The 13,783-nt window shown below is 38.6% G+C and overlaps 1 protein-coding gene across 3 annotated transcripts; it reads left to right on the top strand.

The window, feature by feature from the left end:
• Positions 1 to 4,779, top strand: Hrb87F (Heterogeneous nuclear ribonucleoprotein at 87F). Of its 3 annotated transcripts, none has more exons than XM_089639427.1 (6): positions 1 to 183; positions 650 to 873; positions 1,513 to 1,757; positions 1,998 to 2,234; positions 2,971 to 3,379; positions 3,626 to 4,779. In XM_089639427.1, exons 1-5 carry the CDS (start codon positions 151 to 153, stop codon positions 3,348 to 3,350), a joined length of 1,119 nt encoding a protein of 372 aa, XP_089495553.1. In that variant the 5' UTR covers positions 1 to 150; the 3' UTR covers positions 3,351 to 3,379; positions 3,626 to 4,779. The 3 variants fall into 3 exon arrangements, with proteins under 3 accessions (XP_089495553.1, XP_089495551.1, XP_089495550.1); XM_089639425.1 differs by having other exon boundaries at positions 1,998 to 2,243; XM_089639424.1 differs by having other exon boundaries at positions 1,998 to 2,267.
• Positions 4,780 to 13,783: the final 9,004 nt, after the last annotated feature.

Here is a 13,783-nt window from a genome sequence, read left to right as displayed (position 1 = left end):
CCCACTTCGCATTTCGCTCTCATTTCCGTTTGTTGGTTCATTCGCTTGGTTGACAGTGTCGTCTCAGCGGAACTTCAAATTAAAATCATTCTCCATCAGCTAGCCGCTCATTGCGGTCGTTCATTCTCCGTTTTCAACTAATCAATCAGCATGAAGAGGGAGAACGTCAACGATGGTGATTTCGTAAGTGACCTTATTTCGTTTATTTAGTAGCATTTTGGGTAAATATTATTCCCCGCCCTCATGCCGGTGAGCATGCTTACAAATAATGCTTATTATTTTCTATCCGTTCTTATTTGCCTTATTTTGCTTTTCTCTCCCTGTATCTCGTGTGTATCTCTTCATTCAATTATTATAATACACCTATTTAGTCATCAATTACTTCCATTTCTGCCATTCCCCACCTATCGTAGCCGGCGCCATTTTGCGGCGTCTGTATTATTTTTGCGTCATCTCCACTTGCCTCAGGATAATTTGGTTACCCATCATTTTTCTAGTTTCCAATTCCCCGTTTCACAACATTTTGTATCTACTAAGAGTAACGTAGTTTTCGGAGCATTTATAGTTAATAAATACGCGGCGTCACCGCTTACACGCGGCATCTGCGCCGCCATTTCTATGACCCGAATAACATTGAATTTATTTTCAGGATGAACCAGAGCACGTGCGCAAACTTTTCATCGGTGGTCTGGACTACAGGACCACCGATGATTCCCTGAAGGCGCATTTCGGCAAATGGGGAGAAATTGTCGACGTTGTCGTCATGAAGGATCCCAAGACCAAGAGGTCCAGGGGCTTTGGTTTCATCACCTATTCCCGCGCTCAGATGGTCGATGAAGCTCAAATCGCAAGACCACACAGAGTCGACGGAAGGTAAGAGCACATTTACAACACGTGTTTTGAATATAGCATTATTTTTGTAGGACGCTTCGGCTGCCGCCATCTTGTAATTGGCGGCAACTGTAAATGGTTCAATATAACCGTACATGGTTACAACATAACTGTAAACAACCGAGGCAATGACCTGGATAATGCCGGAATAACGTTGAAATCAGTATTTGAACATCATCCTCTCTGATTTTTTATGCCACAGATTTGCCTCATTCAGGTTTTTTAATACCTGTGTATGACTTCCCTTACTCTGTGGAGAATAATTGCCAGAGCTCGCTATGTTGGCTTGGATTTACCATATCCTTTTTCCAATACACTGCCTCGCTACATTTATTGCAAATAATTTCTTTCCATTTACACCTGTAGGCTTTTACTAAATATAAATTAATTTCATAACATAGTGCATTCAAATTAAGTTACCAATAATGAAAATAATATAATGTTAAGTTGTAACGTTATTATTAATATATTTCAAAATAATATTAAATTCTAGTATGGATATATTTCCAACACCGCTTCTTTGATGAGGCGAATGTTAAATTGAGAAATTCAGCTTTTTTTATTTTATTAATCTAACAAGCTTATGTTCTTTTTTACTTATGCTAAGATTTGGTTTGTTAGGTTGGTGGAGCCCAAGCGTGCTGTTCCTCGCCAGGACATCAAGCGCCCTGAAGCCGGAGCCACCGTGAAGAAGTTGTTCGTGGGAGGCCTGAGGGACGAGCACGACGAGGAAAACTTGAAGGAGTACTTCAAGCGTTTCGGTCAGATCCGCCAAGTCAGCATCGTCACCGACAAGGACACTGGCAAGAAGAGGGGATTCGGATTCGTCGAGTTCGATGACTATGATCCAGTCGACAAGATATGCCGTAAGCAGATTTTTTATAAATATTATGTTGTAATCGCAGTCCAGCTATATCTTGACTTGATCCGTCGTCAAAATATCGTTTTATGCTGCTAATATAGAATGCTACGAAATTGATTTTGTTTTTGACATTAATTCTTTAGCAATTAATGGAGTGGCTACAATTTATGAAATCTTATACTCGTAGGTTGGAAATGTTGTTTTGAGAAGTGAATGTATGTTTAATTTGTTGTTTTTGTTCTAGTTCAACACATGCACACTATCTGCGGCAAGGCGGTGGATGTTAAGAAAGCTATCTCCAAGCAAGACATGGATCGCGGTGGCGGCCCCATGGGTGGGGGCGGTGGTGGCGGCGGAGGGGGCGGTGGCGGAGGTGGTCGCATGGGAGCCGGGGGCCCCCGAGTACCCCGCGGCGGTGCGCCCGGAGGCGGAGGAGGCTCCTGGGGACGTCAGCAGCAGAACGGAGGCGACTGGAACAACGGTGGGCAGGGTAAAGAGACTGACTCACAAGCAGGTATAACATAAACCTGCTATAGAACAATGCGAGAGCTCGCTATGTCGGGTTTGATACCAGCACACTGTAATACCATTTCTTTCAAACCTACATATTCTCTCGAGAAGGAACTGTGGGGAGCTTAGTCTTGCCATGTCTTTGAGTTGTATGACCTCTGAAAAGTGTCATTTCGATGGATTTTTCCTTTGAAAGGTTTTATTAATTTGGGATACAACTGAAGAAAGTATTTGCGGTTCTTCGGGACCGTAATGTTAATCTTCCTCTTGAGTAGGTGACCATAAATTACCTAGCTTTTGCATTGTTCTACTTTTAATATATAAGAACTGCAGTGAGACTTGCATGAAGCTTGTGTGATCACTGCCTATTTATCTATTCTTATCAAGGCACTTCTTCGTGTAAGTCTTGCTGTCAATGCCTTGCTGTCAATGCCTTGCTGTCAATGCCTTGCTGTCAATGCCTTGCTTTAACACCTTAATTTAATTAAGCCACAGATTTGCCTCATACAGGTTTTCAATACCTGAGTATGACTTCCCTTACCCTGTGGAAATTATGTGCCTGAGCTCGCTACGTTGGGTTGGGTCTATCGTATCCTCTTCAATACACAGCCTCGCCACAAAACTATTTATTCTTATTTCACTTACAACATGCAGAAGATAAATAACCATTTCTTGCAAATGCCTAATAGACATTCCTTTGTTCTCAGGTTACAACCAGGGAGGAGGTGGCTGGGGTAATGTGAACCCGTGGGACTCTGGCAATGGGGGCGGCGGTGGAGGTGGTGGCTCCTGGAGCCAGGGCGGGGGTGGAGGCGGCGGAGGCTATGGGGGCGGCAACCAGGGAGGCAATTGGGGAGGAAATGGGGGAGGCGGCCAGGACTTTGGGGGTGGCTACCAGCAGGGCTACAGCGGGGGTCCAATGAGGAACCAGTTCAGTCAGAACAGGCCTGCGCCCTACCAGGGCAGCGGAGGTGGTGGAGCCCAGATGGGAGGCGGCGGGGGCGGGTATGGCTCAGGGGGTGGCGGAGGAGGGGGATACGGGGGCGGACAGGGGGGTGGGGCAGGAGGAGGACCTCGTCGATTCTGAAGACAGCAAGGCGGAAACCACTCTTAATTGTGAGTATACTTTGTGTTGTGTTCATACTTGTTCACGCCTCCCTCGCATGGAGGCAGTTAGTTCACAGGCCAGCCCCCGTGCGAGGAAGGTTGTAGGACTGTTTTTTATATGAATTTGGGGGTAGTGGTATTTATTTGAACAAATAAGGCTGTGATAAGTAAATATGTATTGGCTTGTTGATGTATGTTATTGATAGAAATTGATTGATTCTAGTGTGTAACTAACAGAGTTTTGTTAATCTATAGGTCCCGTATAACTAGTCACTAGGCAGGCAGACAGAAAGACCAATGCTCCTAGCTTAGTGGACAGTAACACAGATCAGCTAGCCCTACACACGGAGAGAGATACACTAGCCAAGGACATCCAGTAGATAATCGGCATACAGTGAAAAGGAGTAGGCGGAAAGTGTAATTGACTTATTAGTGTTGTAATGTGATTTTATTATAAATATCAGTTGACTTATGGACTCTGTAATAGGTTCGACTCTGTCCAGATAGTGTAAACATTATATCCATGGAGAAGATAGTTTATTTTATTATGTATTGTAATTGACTTGTAAGTTATCCTACCTGGTGCGTGGCCACTGCACAGAGCAGAGCCCGAGGCACTGGAACCGGCCACAGGACAGTTATCCTAGGTTAACTCTTGATTAGTTAAGTTCCCATATTTTAATTTGTAAGTTTATTGACTTATGTAGTTTTATATCTAAAAAATAAATGATTATTCATAAAATTTTACAGTTTACTGTCAATAGATAGATTTTTCATTTACCGTGTACATTTGTCTAATAACTAGATCTGATTACAGTTTATTAACAGAGATTGTCCATGAATATGAATAAATAAACCATACCTAGGTTTAGGTTAATTACATAACAGATGTGAGAAAATTGTATTTCTGTTCTAAATAAAAGTATTCTTTCTAAAGATCTCAGGAAGGCCCCATACCATGTTGATTGATTTAATTCCTCAAATAGTGTCTAAGGCTTGTTTATGTTACATGGGGGACTGCATGTGATGTGGCCTCCAGGGGCCCATCCCGCAAGCACAGCATGCACTGGTGAGTACCCCTGACAATCAATATGTTCAACCAACCAAACATTGTTAACCGAGAAAGCTAGTGTGTTGTTTAAATTGATTGATTCGAAACTGCCAGTGAAGTGCCCATCCCCTTGGTGTCCTTTTTGGCAGTTTTGATTGGTCCGAACGTAAGGTGAAGTCTGAATGGGGGTAGGTAACCATTACATGAAAGCAAATTTGAGGAGATCAAGCTTATTCCAGGAGCTTCTGCACCGTGAGTGGAAAAGGGTAAGTTATTGAAACGCTAAGGGTGGCATGGTGTTAGATGAATTTATTGGTTTTATATTTTTCTACAATAAAAACTTACACCTTATGAACAAGTTTTTTTTCTTCAATTATTGACAATTAAACCTTTCCTAGTGACCTGCCTAGAGAGTGCTGCTCTCTGTCGGCCTCCCTCCCTCTTCCACCGCTCCAATTCTAATTGCTTTTCAAGCTGGAATCGATCGATTCGCTGCGTTGGACGGGATGCAAGCTGCTTGCTGAAGTTGGAATCAGGGCCGGTATTTGAATTGCCCTTTCTCGGTTTGAGACATTTTAGAGGCTCTGGTGGACGATTGGTAAATTGCAATACCGCCCTAGTAGGTCATTCTACATAGGACAAGATACATTCTTGGCTGCATCGTGAGCAGGTTATTTCGCACCACTGATGGATAACTTTAATCTGCCTTTACGCTTTTTCCCGTAAGTGACTTGGGGCAAAATTATCAATGTAAGGACGGGTTGTTCAAATTCTAAGTTAATTTTTAAGTTCTGTGAAAGATTTTTCTAATTCTGTTATTACACGCTATCAATCAGCTAGTCTATAATAACAACTTGAATAGGACTTTCGAACCCGAAAATGAACGTTTAAATTTGATGATTTTCAGATTCTCTGAAACAACTCGTCCCAAGTCTCTTGCTGTAATTTATAGCAAGTTACAGAAGAAGTCGTAGAGGCATAAGTTTTCGACGGTGACCGGGTATGTAATCAAAATGACAATTCAACACACCTACTAAAAGTGATAATGACACTAAGGACGGGTTGTTTCGGAGAATTTGAACAATTCATCAAACTTCAACGTTCATTTTCGGTTTCTGTAAAAGTCCTATTCAAGTTCTGTTATTATATCATTGTAGGCTAGTTGCTTGACAAAACTGAAATAAAAACAGAATATGAAAAAATCTTTCACAGAACTTGAAAATGAACGTTGAAATTTGATGTATTGTTCAAATTCTCCGAAACAACCCGTCCTTAGTTTTTGTTTCATACATCTATTTTAATGACTTTTTCACTTTTTAAAGGCGTGTTGAATTTTCATTTTGATGAAATATTGAACCGTTTTCGACAGGTTTAATCGTGTCCGCGCGAACTTACACCTTTCTCACAGTTTATCAAATCGGTTACGATATGTTTAGACTTTAGACGCTTACGAAATGGTACCAAAGCGCGCCAATCCGAGACTTAAATACAGGTTTTCCTAGGACTTTTTTCATATAAAAAATTATTTTATTGCCTAAAATCTGGTTAGAATAAGTGAATAAGTACATTGTTAGCTCCCGAAAACAATAAAAAAATAACATTAGATATAACTCAAATAAGCACTACGAAAACGAATGTAAACGGAAAGAAAATTTTGTGATTCCAAAAAGCGAAGATATATCTATTTATTTTTCAGGTGGAAAACGGCTTTCTAAAAATGAGCATCCTTTTTAATTATCGGTCTAATCTCAACGTCTCTGTGACTATCACATATTTGAATTCGAAGTCGGTTGCTGTCATTCGGATAAAATTAAAGAACTTCATTCAATTCCGCCTCGGAAAAAACCGCGTGGAAAATGGTTTCTCTCAAACCAACTTCTATTCCGACACTTTATTCGGGCTTTTCTTCTTTATTGACAAAATCACGTAAATTTGACACCGGCAAATCGTTGTTTACCAGAAGTCATCTTACCGCAAATAAAATTACGGGTGAGCACTTTGTAAGTTAAACTTACTTCCGTGAGTGTTTACAATAAGTTGTTGGATGCATAATGTAAACGCTCCCGTGAGTGACTTATCAAAAACTTATTTCTTAAATTCTTTTTAAATTAAATTTAAATTTTACCTATGAGTGTAAAGCTTAGCCTGTGACGTTTCAATTTTAGTTTAAACTTTTATTGAACAGCAACAGAAAATGAGCCGTAAATGAACTTATTAAACGGGTGTATCTATGGGGGTATATGCAGAGGCGGATTTGCCCTTAGGCCTATGTAGGCCCGGGCCTAGGGCGGCCAGATATTAGGGGCGGCCAATCGTGACAAAAAAGTCACAGATCTGATGATAACAAGAAATTACTTCCTAAGTACCTAAATATTCTACGTACGAAATAGCGATATATGCAAGAGCGTGTTCACAAGTTCTGGTCAATATGATGGGTACTGAGAAAGGGGCGGCTACATGGTCTGGGGCCTAGGGCGGCCAAGACTGCAAATCCGCCTCTGGGTATATGTATAATTTCTGTTGTGGAAAAATATTTTGGCAAAAATACTATTTCATGGTAGTTCCTACAAAACTTTTGATTGTGTAATATTTATACCTTGCGATAAATATTTCATTTTTTAGTAATGGTTTCATTAGGCTTATCTATCTTACCATGGTTCCCTATCAGAGAACATCTACGTTTCTTCAAATCGGTCAGTGTCTTTATATTCTCAAATGGCCACTGAACAAAATGCATGATTACACAAAATCCCCACTGAAATCTCTCCGATTTCTTACTTTAAAATTAAAAATCCCCCAGATCTGGGGACTTCTCCCTAGTGTACCATCACTGGCTGTCCCTGGTTCTGTAGTCTGCATCACCACAAAGCTAGACAGACCCCGTGGTGGGATCTTATGACTTCAGATTTGTAATTTTTACTATTATTGAGACTTATCATGAATCTCAGAAAATGGAAGCCTATTCCATTGTTTTGACTAATGTGTAGAGGTGATTAAAATTTTTTTAAATGTTTTTTCCCAAGCGTTTATGTCCAGAAACGGTTTTATTTGAAAATGAAACCGAAAAGCCCACCTCTAGTCTGCACCTTCACTGCCTGCCCTGCTGTTTCGGTTTGACAGTCAGAAGCTACGTGTTTGTAAAAGAGACACCTGCACAGTGATAGTGAAACTATTTGCCTATGAATCGATTCATCCAATTTTCAAACCAAATATTAATTCTTGCTTTTACCGCAAGATGGTTACAAATGCCTTAAAAAATATTGTCGATGTTTTTTCTCGACGTGATAAAAAGAGGAACCATCGAATGAACGACCCATTTTGTACGTATCCACAGCAATTATATTTCCAATTTCCACCGTTGTTCGCCACCATTCAAGTGATGAATGGATGTGCGTTGCCGTGGACGTGTCCGGTGTGCCAGAAGTAAGGAAATCCCTCCTACTTTAATAATTATATTAATGATTATTTTTATAGCGCCGTTTTTGTGCAAAATCACCTCAAGGGTACTTTCGGCGAAATGTGATTATTCTCTTTCAGATAATCTGTCTTGAGGACTGGAGTCTGGATGTTAAATGAAGAGATATTTTTTCAAATCTGTATTACACTTCTACGGGTTTTATTTGTTCAGGGTGCCCCGCGTCGACCGTATAGATATTCTGTAGCTCTGATTTGTATTATTACTCCATAATATGGATTGTTTTAAGTCTCGACAAAAATATGAATAGTATATTAATTATGTATCATTAATTCAATTGCACAAAAAATTGTTTAGTTTTAAACGGTGAATATTGAATAAAAACTTTGGAAATAATTATTCACTTTCAGTTGATGTTGAAATTACAAATGTGTCCATTATAAACCAATAAGTTTCAGATTTTCGTAAAAAAAGGGCCCGCAAAAACGTTAGAAAGATCGCAGTAAATTATTGTTGACAATGTCGTTGTTCAGTTTAATAAACCTTCTCAGTTACTGTGAGGAACATTGATCAGCATATTACTACTTATCTAGGTTATTTTAACTCTTTGAATCACGCCTTTTTTTCACTAACTTCAAAAATAATAGTAAAAATATTTAGCCGGTGGCTTTTAAGGAATGAGGTGATCGATACATGGATACCACCGTGCAAACACATGGGAAATATTCTGAGTTTCAAATCAAAAGTTTATTGGAAATAAAAAAAGCTATTTTGCAATTTAAGTCAAATTGGTCAGCTCTATCTATCGGACTATTCAGTTTTTCCCATTTTTTTGTACACAAAGTGGTACTTCAAATACATACAGGATGTCCGGGGGTAATGTGCATTAACTTTGGGAGGTTATTCTACATGATGGTAGAAGTATAAAAGAAAAATAACTATTTTCGAAATTCCCATATTAAAATATTTTTTTCCCTTACAAACAATTCAACGTAAAAGCATGCGAGTGCTATTTTCAGACTTATTTCAGTGTTCACATGGGGACATAAGGCATAAATATGTCTCTTGATTTCCATTTCGTAGACGCAGAACCCAGCCTTTTTGCTACAATTGAGCACACCTCGTCGGCTAAAAGTCCTATGTAGACTCACCTCCTAAAATCTTTGACTTTTATCTGTCGCCCAATTATTATTCCCATTATTATTAGTGGCAATAATTACTAGTGCAGCAGGATAGTTTGAACCTACTATCGGAATGAAAAATCTGACATGTATTCCCAGCCTCTCGACGTGTTGTTTCTTCTATAAATAATAAAAAACAGCAATAAAATAATAATATAATATAATCCCAAGTAAAAAAATACCTCACAAGTACGGTGATCACAAAACAATACTACCAAAAATACGATTTACTCCCCAAATATTACGAATTCATCGATTTTTCTTCTTGATAAATCAATTATCAAGAAGAAAAATCGTTATAGAAGAAAAATTTTAATATAAGTGATAAAAATTTTCGAGAAAAAAAATACATATCTACCTTTACAAATATTTCATTTATATACCACTACTACTAAAAACCATAATTTGTTGGAAAATGTCAAACTTATAACTAACCGTGCAGCGTCACATCGTCGCAAGTGTAAACTAATTAGTCAATAATCCACAGTTAGTAGTTATCCAATAGTTAGGTACTGAAATTGTTAATATATTGATCAATCCAATCCAATCTTAACAAACGGACTGCAATCTTTAGAGCACAGGCGTCAGGTAGGTATGCTGTCCTTGTTCTATCGGTATTACAATGGAAGATGCTCTGAGGAACTAGCGTCATTGATCCCTTCGGCACCGGTGCGTAGTCGGGATACACGCCAAACGCGCGCCCAACATTTGTACACAGTTGACACTTGTCACATGAGAACGGGTCGCTTCTATGATTCGTTCTTAAGTTCAACAGCTCGGCTGTGGAACGAACTGCCGGCCTCTGTGTTTCCTCCCTCCTACAACATGGGACTCTTCAAGACCCATGTTCACTCCTTCCTCTCCACAAAAAGACCCTCCACACAGCATCCCCAAAGATGACATAGGCCCTGAGGGAAATTATTTTCTTCAGGGCCTCCTGTGTGGAGTAAATATAAAAAAAAAAAAAATAAAAAAATATTGTAGTTTCGACGTATTTTTATTTTATTTTGTAGGCTGTCGATTTTCGATACCACAGTATAGATATACCACAGTGCTTAAAAGCCAGTCAGTCTCCCCCTGCCCCTTGGAAGCAACCACCAGGAGGTGAGTACCTCCTCCTCACTTGTTAACGCTTGGTAGCATCCGATCTCCGCGGTCAAGACGCCGGAAAAGTAATTCCGCAATGAGTATTTAAGAAGAAGTACATTTCCACCCCAATAATAAGAGATCTCCCGCCTTACTTTATGGCTTTACTCGCAGGCAGGTAGAGGTAGCCAGCCAACCAACCCGGTCGAGATTAATATTCTGATTTCTCATTCTTATGAACTATCTTCAGTGTTTGCCCGTTCACGCGAATAAGAAATTCCGTATTATTACATATTCTGAAATCTAAAAGTTATATTTAAATAGGTAGCTACTCACTAGGTGTACCTACCTACGTGGTTGCATGTCGGTATTCAAAACAAACATATTTTTATTTTATATTTTTTTTATAAACGTCGAAAAGAATGTGATCTTACTGGGGTACCACGTTCTAAGGCGACATTGTACACGGTTTTTGGTGTGTGAATTATAAATTAGGTCTAGTTATTTTTTTAATTACATAATATGTTCATTTTTAAGTAAGTTTTTTGAAGTATGTTGAAATATTACAAGAGGAAAATTATACAGCAGTATCTAGAAGAAAAAACATAACACAAGCTTTAATCTTTGTTAGGTTGAAATATTGTACCTACACTCTCCCTTTCCGTGTTCATAATCCATATATTAATACTTCTTTTAAAGTCGGATATTTTTTTATGGTTTTTATTGCAAGAGGGAGGATATAAATAATTTTATAGAGAAATAATGCATATTTCAAAGGTCGTTTTAGTATTAGGTTGGTGGAATGTAGAGTAAAATAAGGTAAACTTTCCACTTATTTTTAAAGTAGTTGGGCACGTCGCTACTCTGGAACGAAATGGCTTTGAACGTGTTTAGTGACCAGATCTGAATACCCATGTACTTCCCACCCTTCCTCCTCCCCACCTCTTTCCTCTCCCCACTCCCTTCAGTCTCACAACATTCCAAATTGGAGTCAAATGGTAACAGGCAGTTGGGACTCTTGTGAATGGATCAATATAATCATGGGTAGGTACTTCCGGATCTCGGCAATGTATTAACAAAATGGTTTCTTATTTTTGCAATTTTTTATTTTGTACAGAAGTGCAGTGCACTCATAGATTAGAGATTAAAATTATCATACTATTTAAAATGAGGCTTAAAAATAATATCGACTAGAGAAGTAATAATTAGTTCTTGCCTAATAACGAATAATTTTCTTTTAGCTTAACAGGGTATTTACATAATATTAGGCGAATTAATTAAAAACAATTATTGTTCCATCCATAGAACATAGAATAGTGTTCTTCTTTACTTTATGATTCCATCGCTTCTTTATTCTAGATGAAATTCGTAGTACAAGCCGGAAACTGGTAAATCTATCACATAGAGGACCCGAAAAAAACTACATTATTTTTCGTTGTTGTTTTTTAACGATTTAAAAAAAATACTGTAGAGAAATTAAAATTTGTGATTGTGTATAATTTTGGATGATAAAGCTGAGAAAACATTTTTTTTTCACTGTAATGTTTTTCAGATCTCGACAACAACGCCACCTGTCGGGTCAAAAAGTAGCATATGTTTCAAGGGTGACCGGATAAATCATCACAATGGTAAAATTCATCACATATTTAAAAAGTTATATAAAGTCATTGAAAGTGATGAAACAAAAACTTTATTAAGTAGGTTAGGTTAGGTAAATATTTTTTTTTAGATCGTTTCTAATTATTTTATATAATTTTTAAAAAGTGTGTTGAATTGTCACTGTGTTGAGTTATCAAGGAACCGTTTCAAGTTGGAACCAAGCCTACACATTCAAAAAATTTCATTGAATTCGGTTGGACGGTTTCGGAGATTAGCGTGTACGTACACAGTAGTGACACGTGATTTTTATATATTAAAATTTTGCTTTCCTGCCGAGTTGCGCGTACAAAAAAAAAACACAAAACATCGAAATTGATAAAATTCTTTTATAAGGAAAACAACATCAAACATAATAATATCACAACTTTGTTTACAAGCTAGTCAAAAGCAAATGTAGCTCTTCATAATATACGGAGGCCATCCAGGATGGGTCCGTGCATGATCCGAGTTTCCTGCATGACAAAGTCAGGCCCCACACCGCGTGAGTTTCACAGGAGCTGCTGACATTGTTTGGATGGGATATTGTCACCCCCCCCCTCCTATTCATCTTAATTGGTGCCTTCGGGCCAACACCTTTTCACTAAACTAAAGGACTTTTTGGGTGGGAAACCTTTTTCCAACGAAGAAATGGAAAATAAGTTATAAATCTTACAAATACACGGAAAAGCGCAAGAGATTTTTTTCCCACGATATCCGCTATTAATTGGGGTACCTATACCTATGTGGTGTGGGTAAAGAGAGTGGAATATGAATTATTACTACCTCAAAGACCCGAAAAAAGCACCGAAGGCGATAAATTTTATAGGCCGGAGGGCAAACCGATTTTTATTTTTCGGAAAGTCAGACAATATATTGGCAGAAATCTTTTAGCAATGTTTAAAACGAAAACCTTTAAAATGTAGCAGCTAGTAAACGAGTGGACAAATGCGTCGGATTCCCACCCAGGCGTCATGAGTTTAAGTGCTAGATAAGTCCTCCATCATTGCGAAAACAATATTTTTGCTGTTCTGTGCCCGATCGTATGTACCTTAATAACAATTAATGATAATTTGATGATTCGTATAATGCCGTCTTCCTGACAATATCATCCCGAGGGTGTTGGTGTGGGTGAGGGTGTATTAATATAAGGTAAATACTGTGATTACTCGGGCCCCGAGCATATCGGGCCGGGCCCCTTCACAAGCTCCGGGCCCGGTCGGCCTGGTAATTTATGCCTCCCTGGACTTCCTCTCGGCGGCCCTGTTTATGGGCACTTGTTCCGTTTTCTGCATACATTTCTAGACTAACCAATAATGATAAACATGGAACAGCATTCTGTAATGTCAAATCTTAAAACAGTAAACACAAAATAACCTACCTAAACTAAAAAAAGTAATCTCTAACTACTATGAAAACAAAATATATCCATTTTAATATTATCACTTGTTCCTGGAGGGGGATAGTTTCGGTTGTGGGGGTGGGGGTTAGCCCGTTATGGGCGCAAATCACTGCACCGACAAGAAGTTTTTAAATTTTTTTAGAGTGCCTCCGGCCTACGGCTGATCACCTGCACCTTTTTTATGGCACAAAATTTTGCACCCTAGGCTTCAGATGTGAGTTTAAGGACGGGTTATTTCGGAGAATTTGAAAAATTCTTCAAATTTCAAAGTTAATTTTCAAGTTCTGTCATTATTTCAGTTTTGTCAAGCAACTAACCTATAATGATGTAATAACGGAACTTGAAAATGAACGTGGAAATTTGATGAATTGTTCAAAATCTCTGAAACAACCCGTCGCGAGTCATAATAAGGGTTAGTCTTGCCCTGTGTAAATTCACCAGTTTCACGTTTGTATCTTTAGTTTCCAGACGCTGGGTATTTATAAATTCAACACCGTCTAAACATGACAATGGTACATAGTTTACCACCTCTACCCACGGATTAAATTACGCCTCGACGGTAATCATTCTAATAACCTATAATAAGTAGGTATGTACAAAGATTTTTACAATTCGCAACAAACTTAACTAAGTACATAATAAA

The sequence above is a fragment of the Hesperophylax consimilis genome, chromosome 14, assembly GCF_061612785.1.
Source record: "Hesperophylax consimilis isolate HC1 chromosome 14, BYU_Hcon_1.0, whole genome shotgun sequence".
Classification (NCBI taxonomy): domain Eukaryota; kingdom Metazoa; phylum Arthropoda; class Insecta; order Trichoptera; family Limnephilidae; genus Hesperophylax; species Hesperophylax consimilis.
This window is presented reverse-complemented; position numbering and strand designations above follow the sequence as displayed.

Coding starts and splice junctions, on each gene's coding strand:
- Hrb87F (XM_089639424.1), top strand. CDS start 151: ATGAAGAGGGAGAACGTCAACGATGGTGATTTC. Junction 874..1,512: donor CCACACAGAGTCGACGGAAG/GTAAGAGCACAT, acceptor TTGGTTTGTTAG/GTTGGTGGAGCCCAAGCGTG. Junction 2,268..2,970: donor AGAGACTGACTCACAAGCAG/GTATAACATAAA, acceptor CTTTGTTCTCAG/GTTACAACCAGGGAGGAGGT.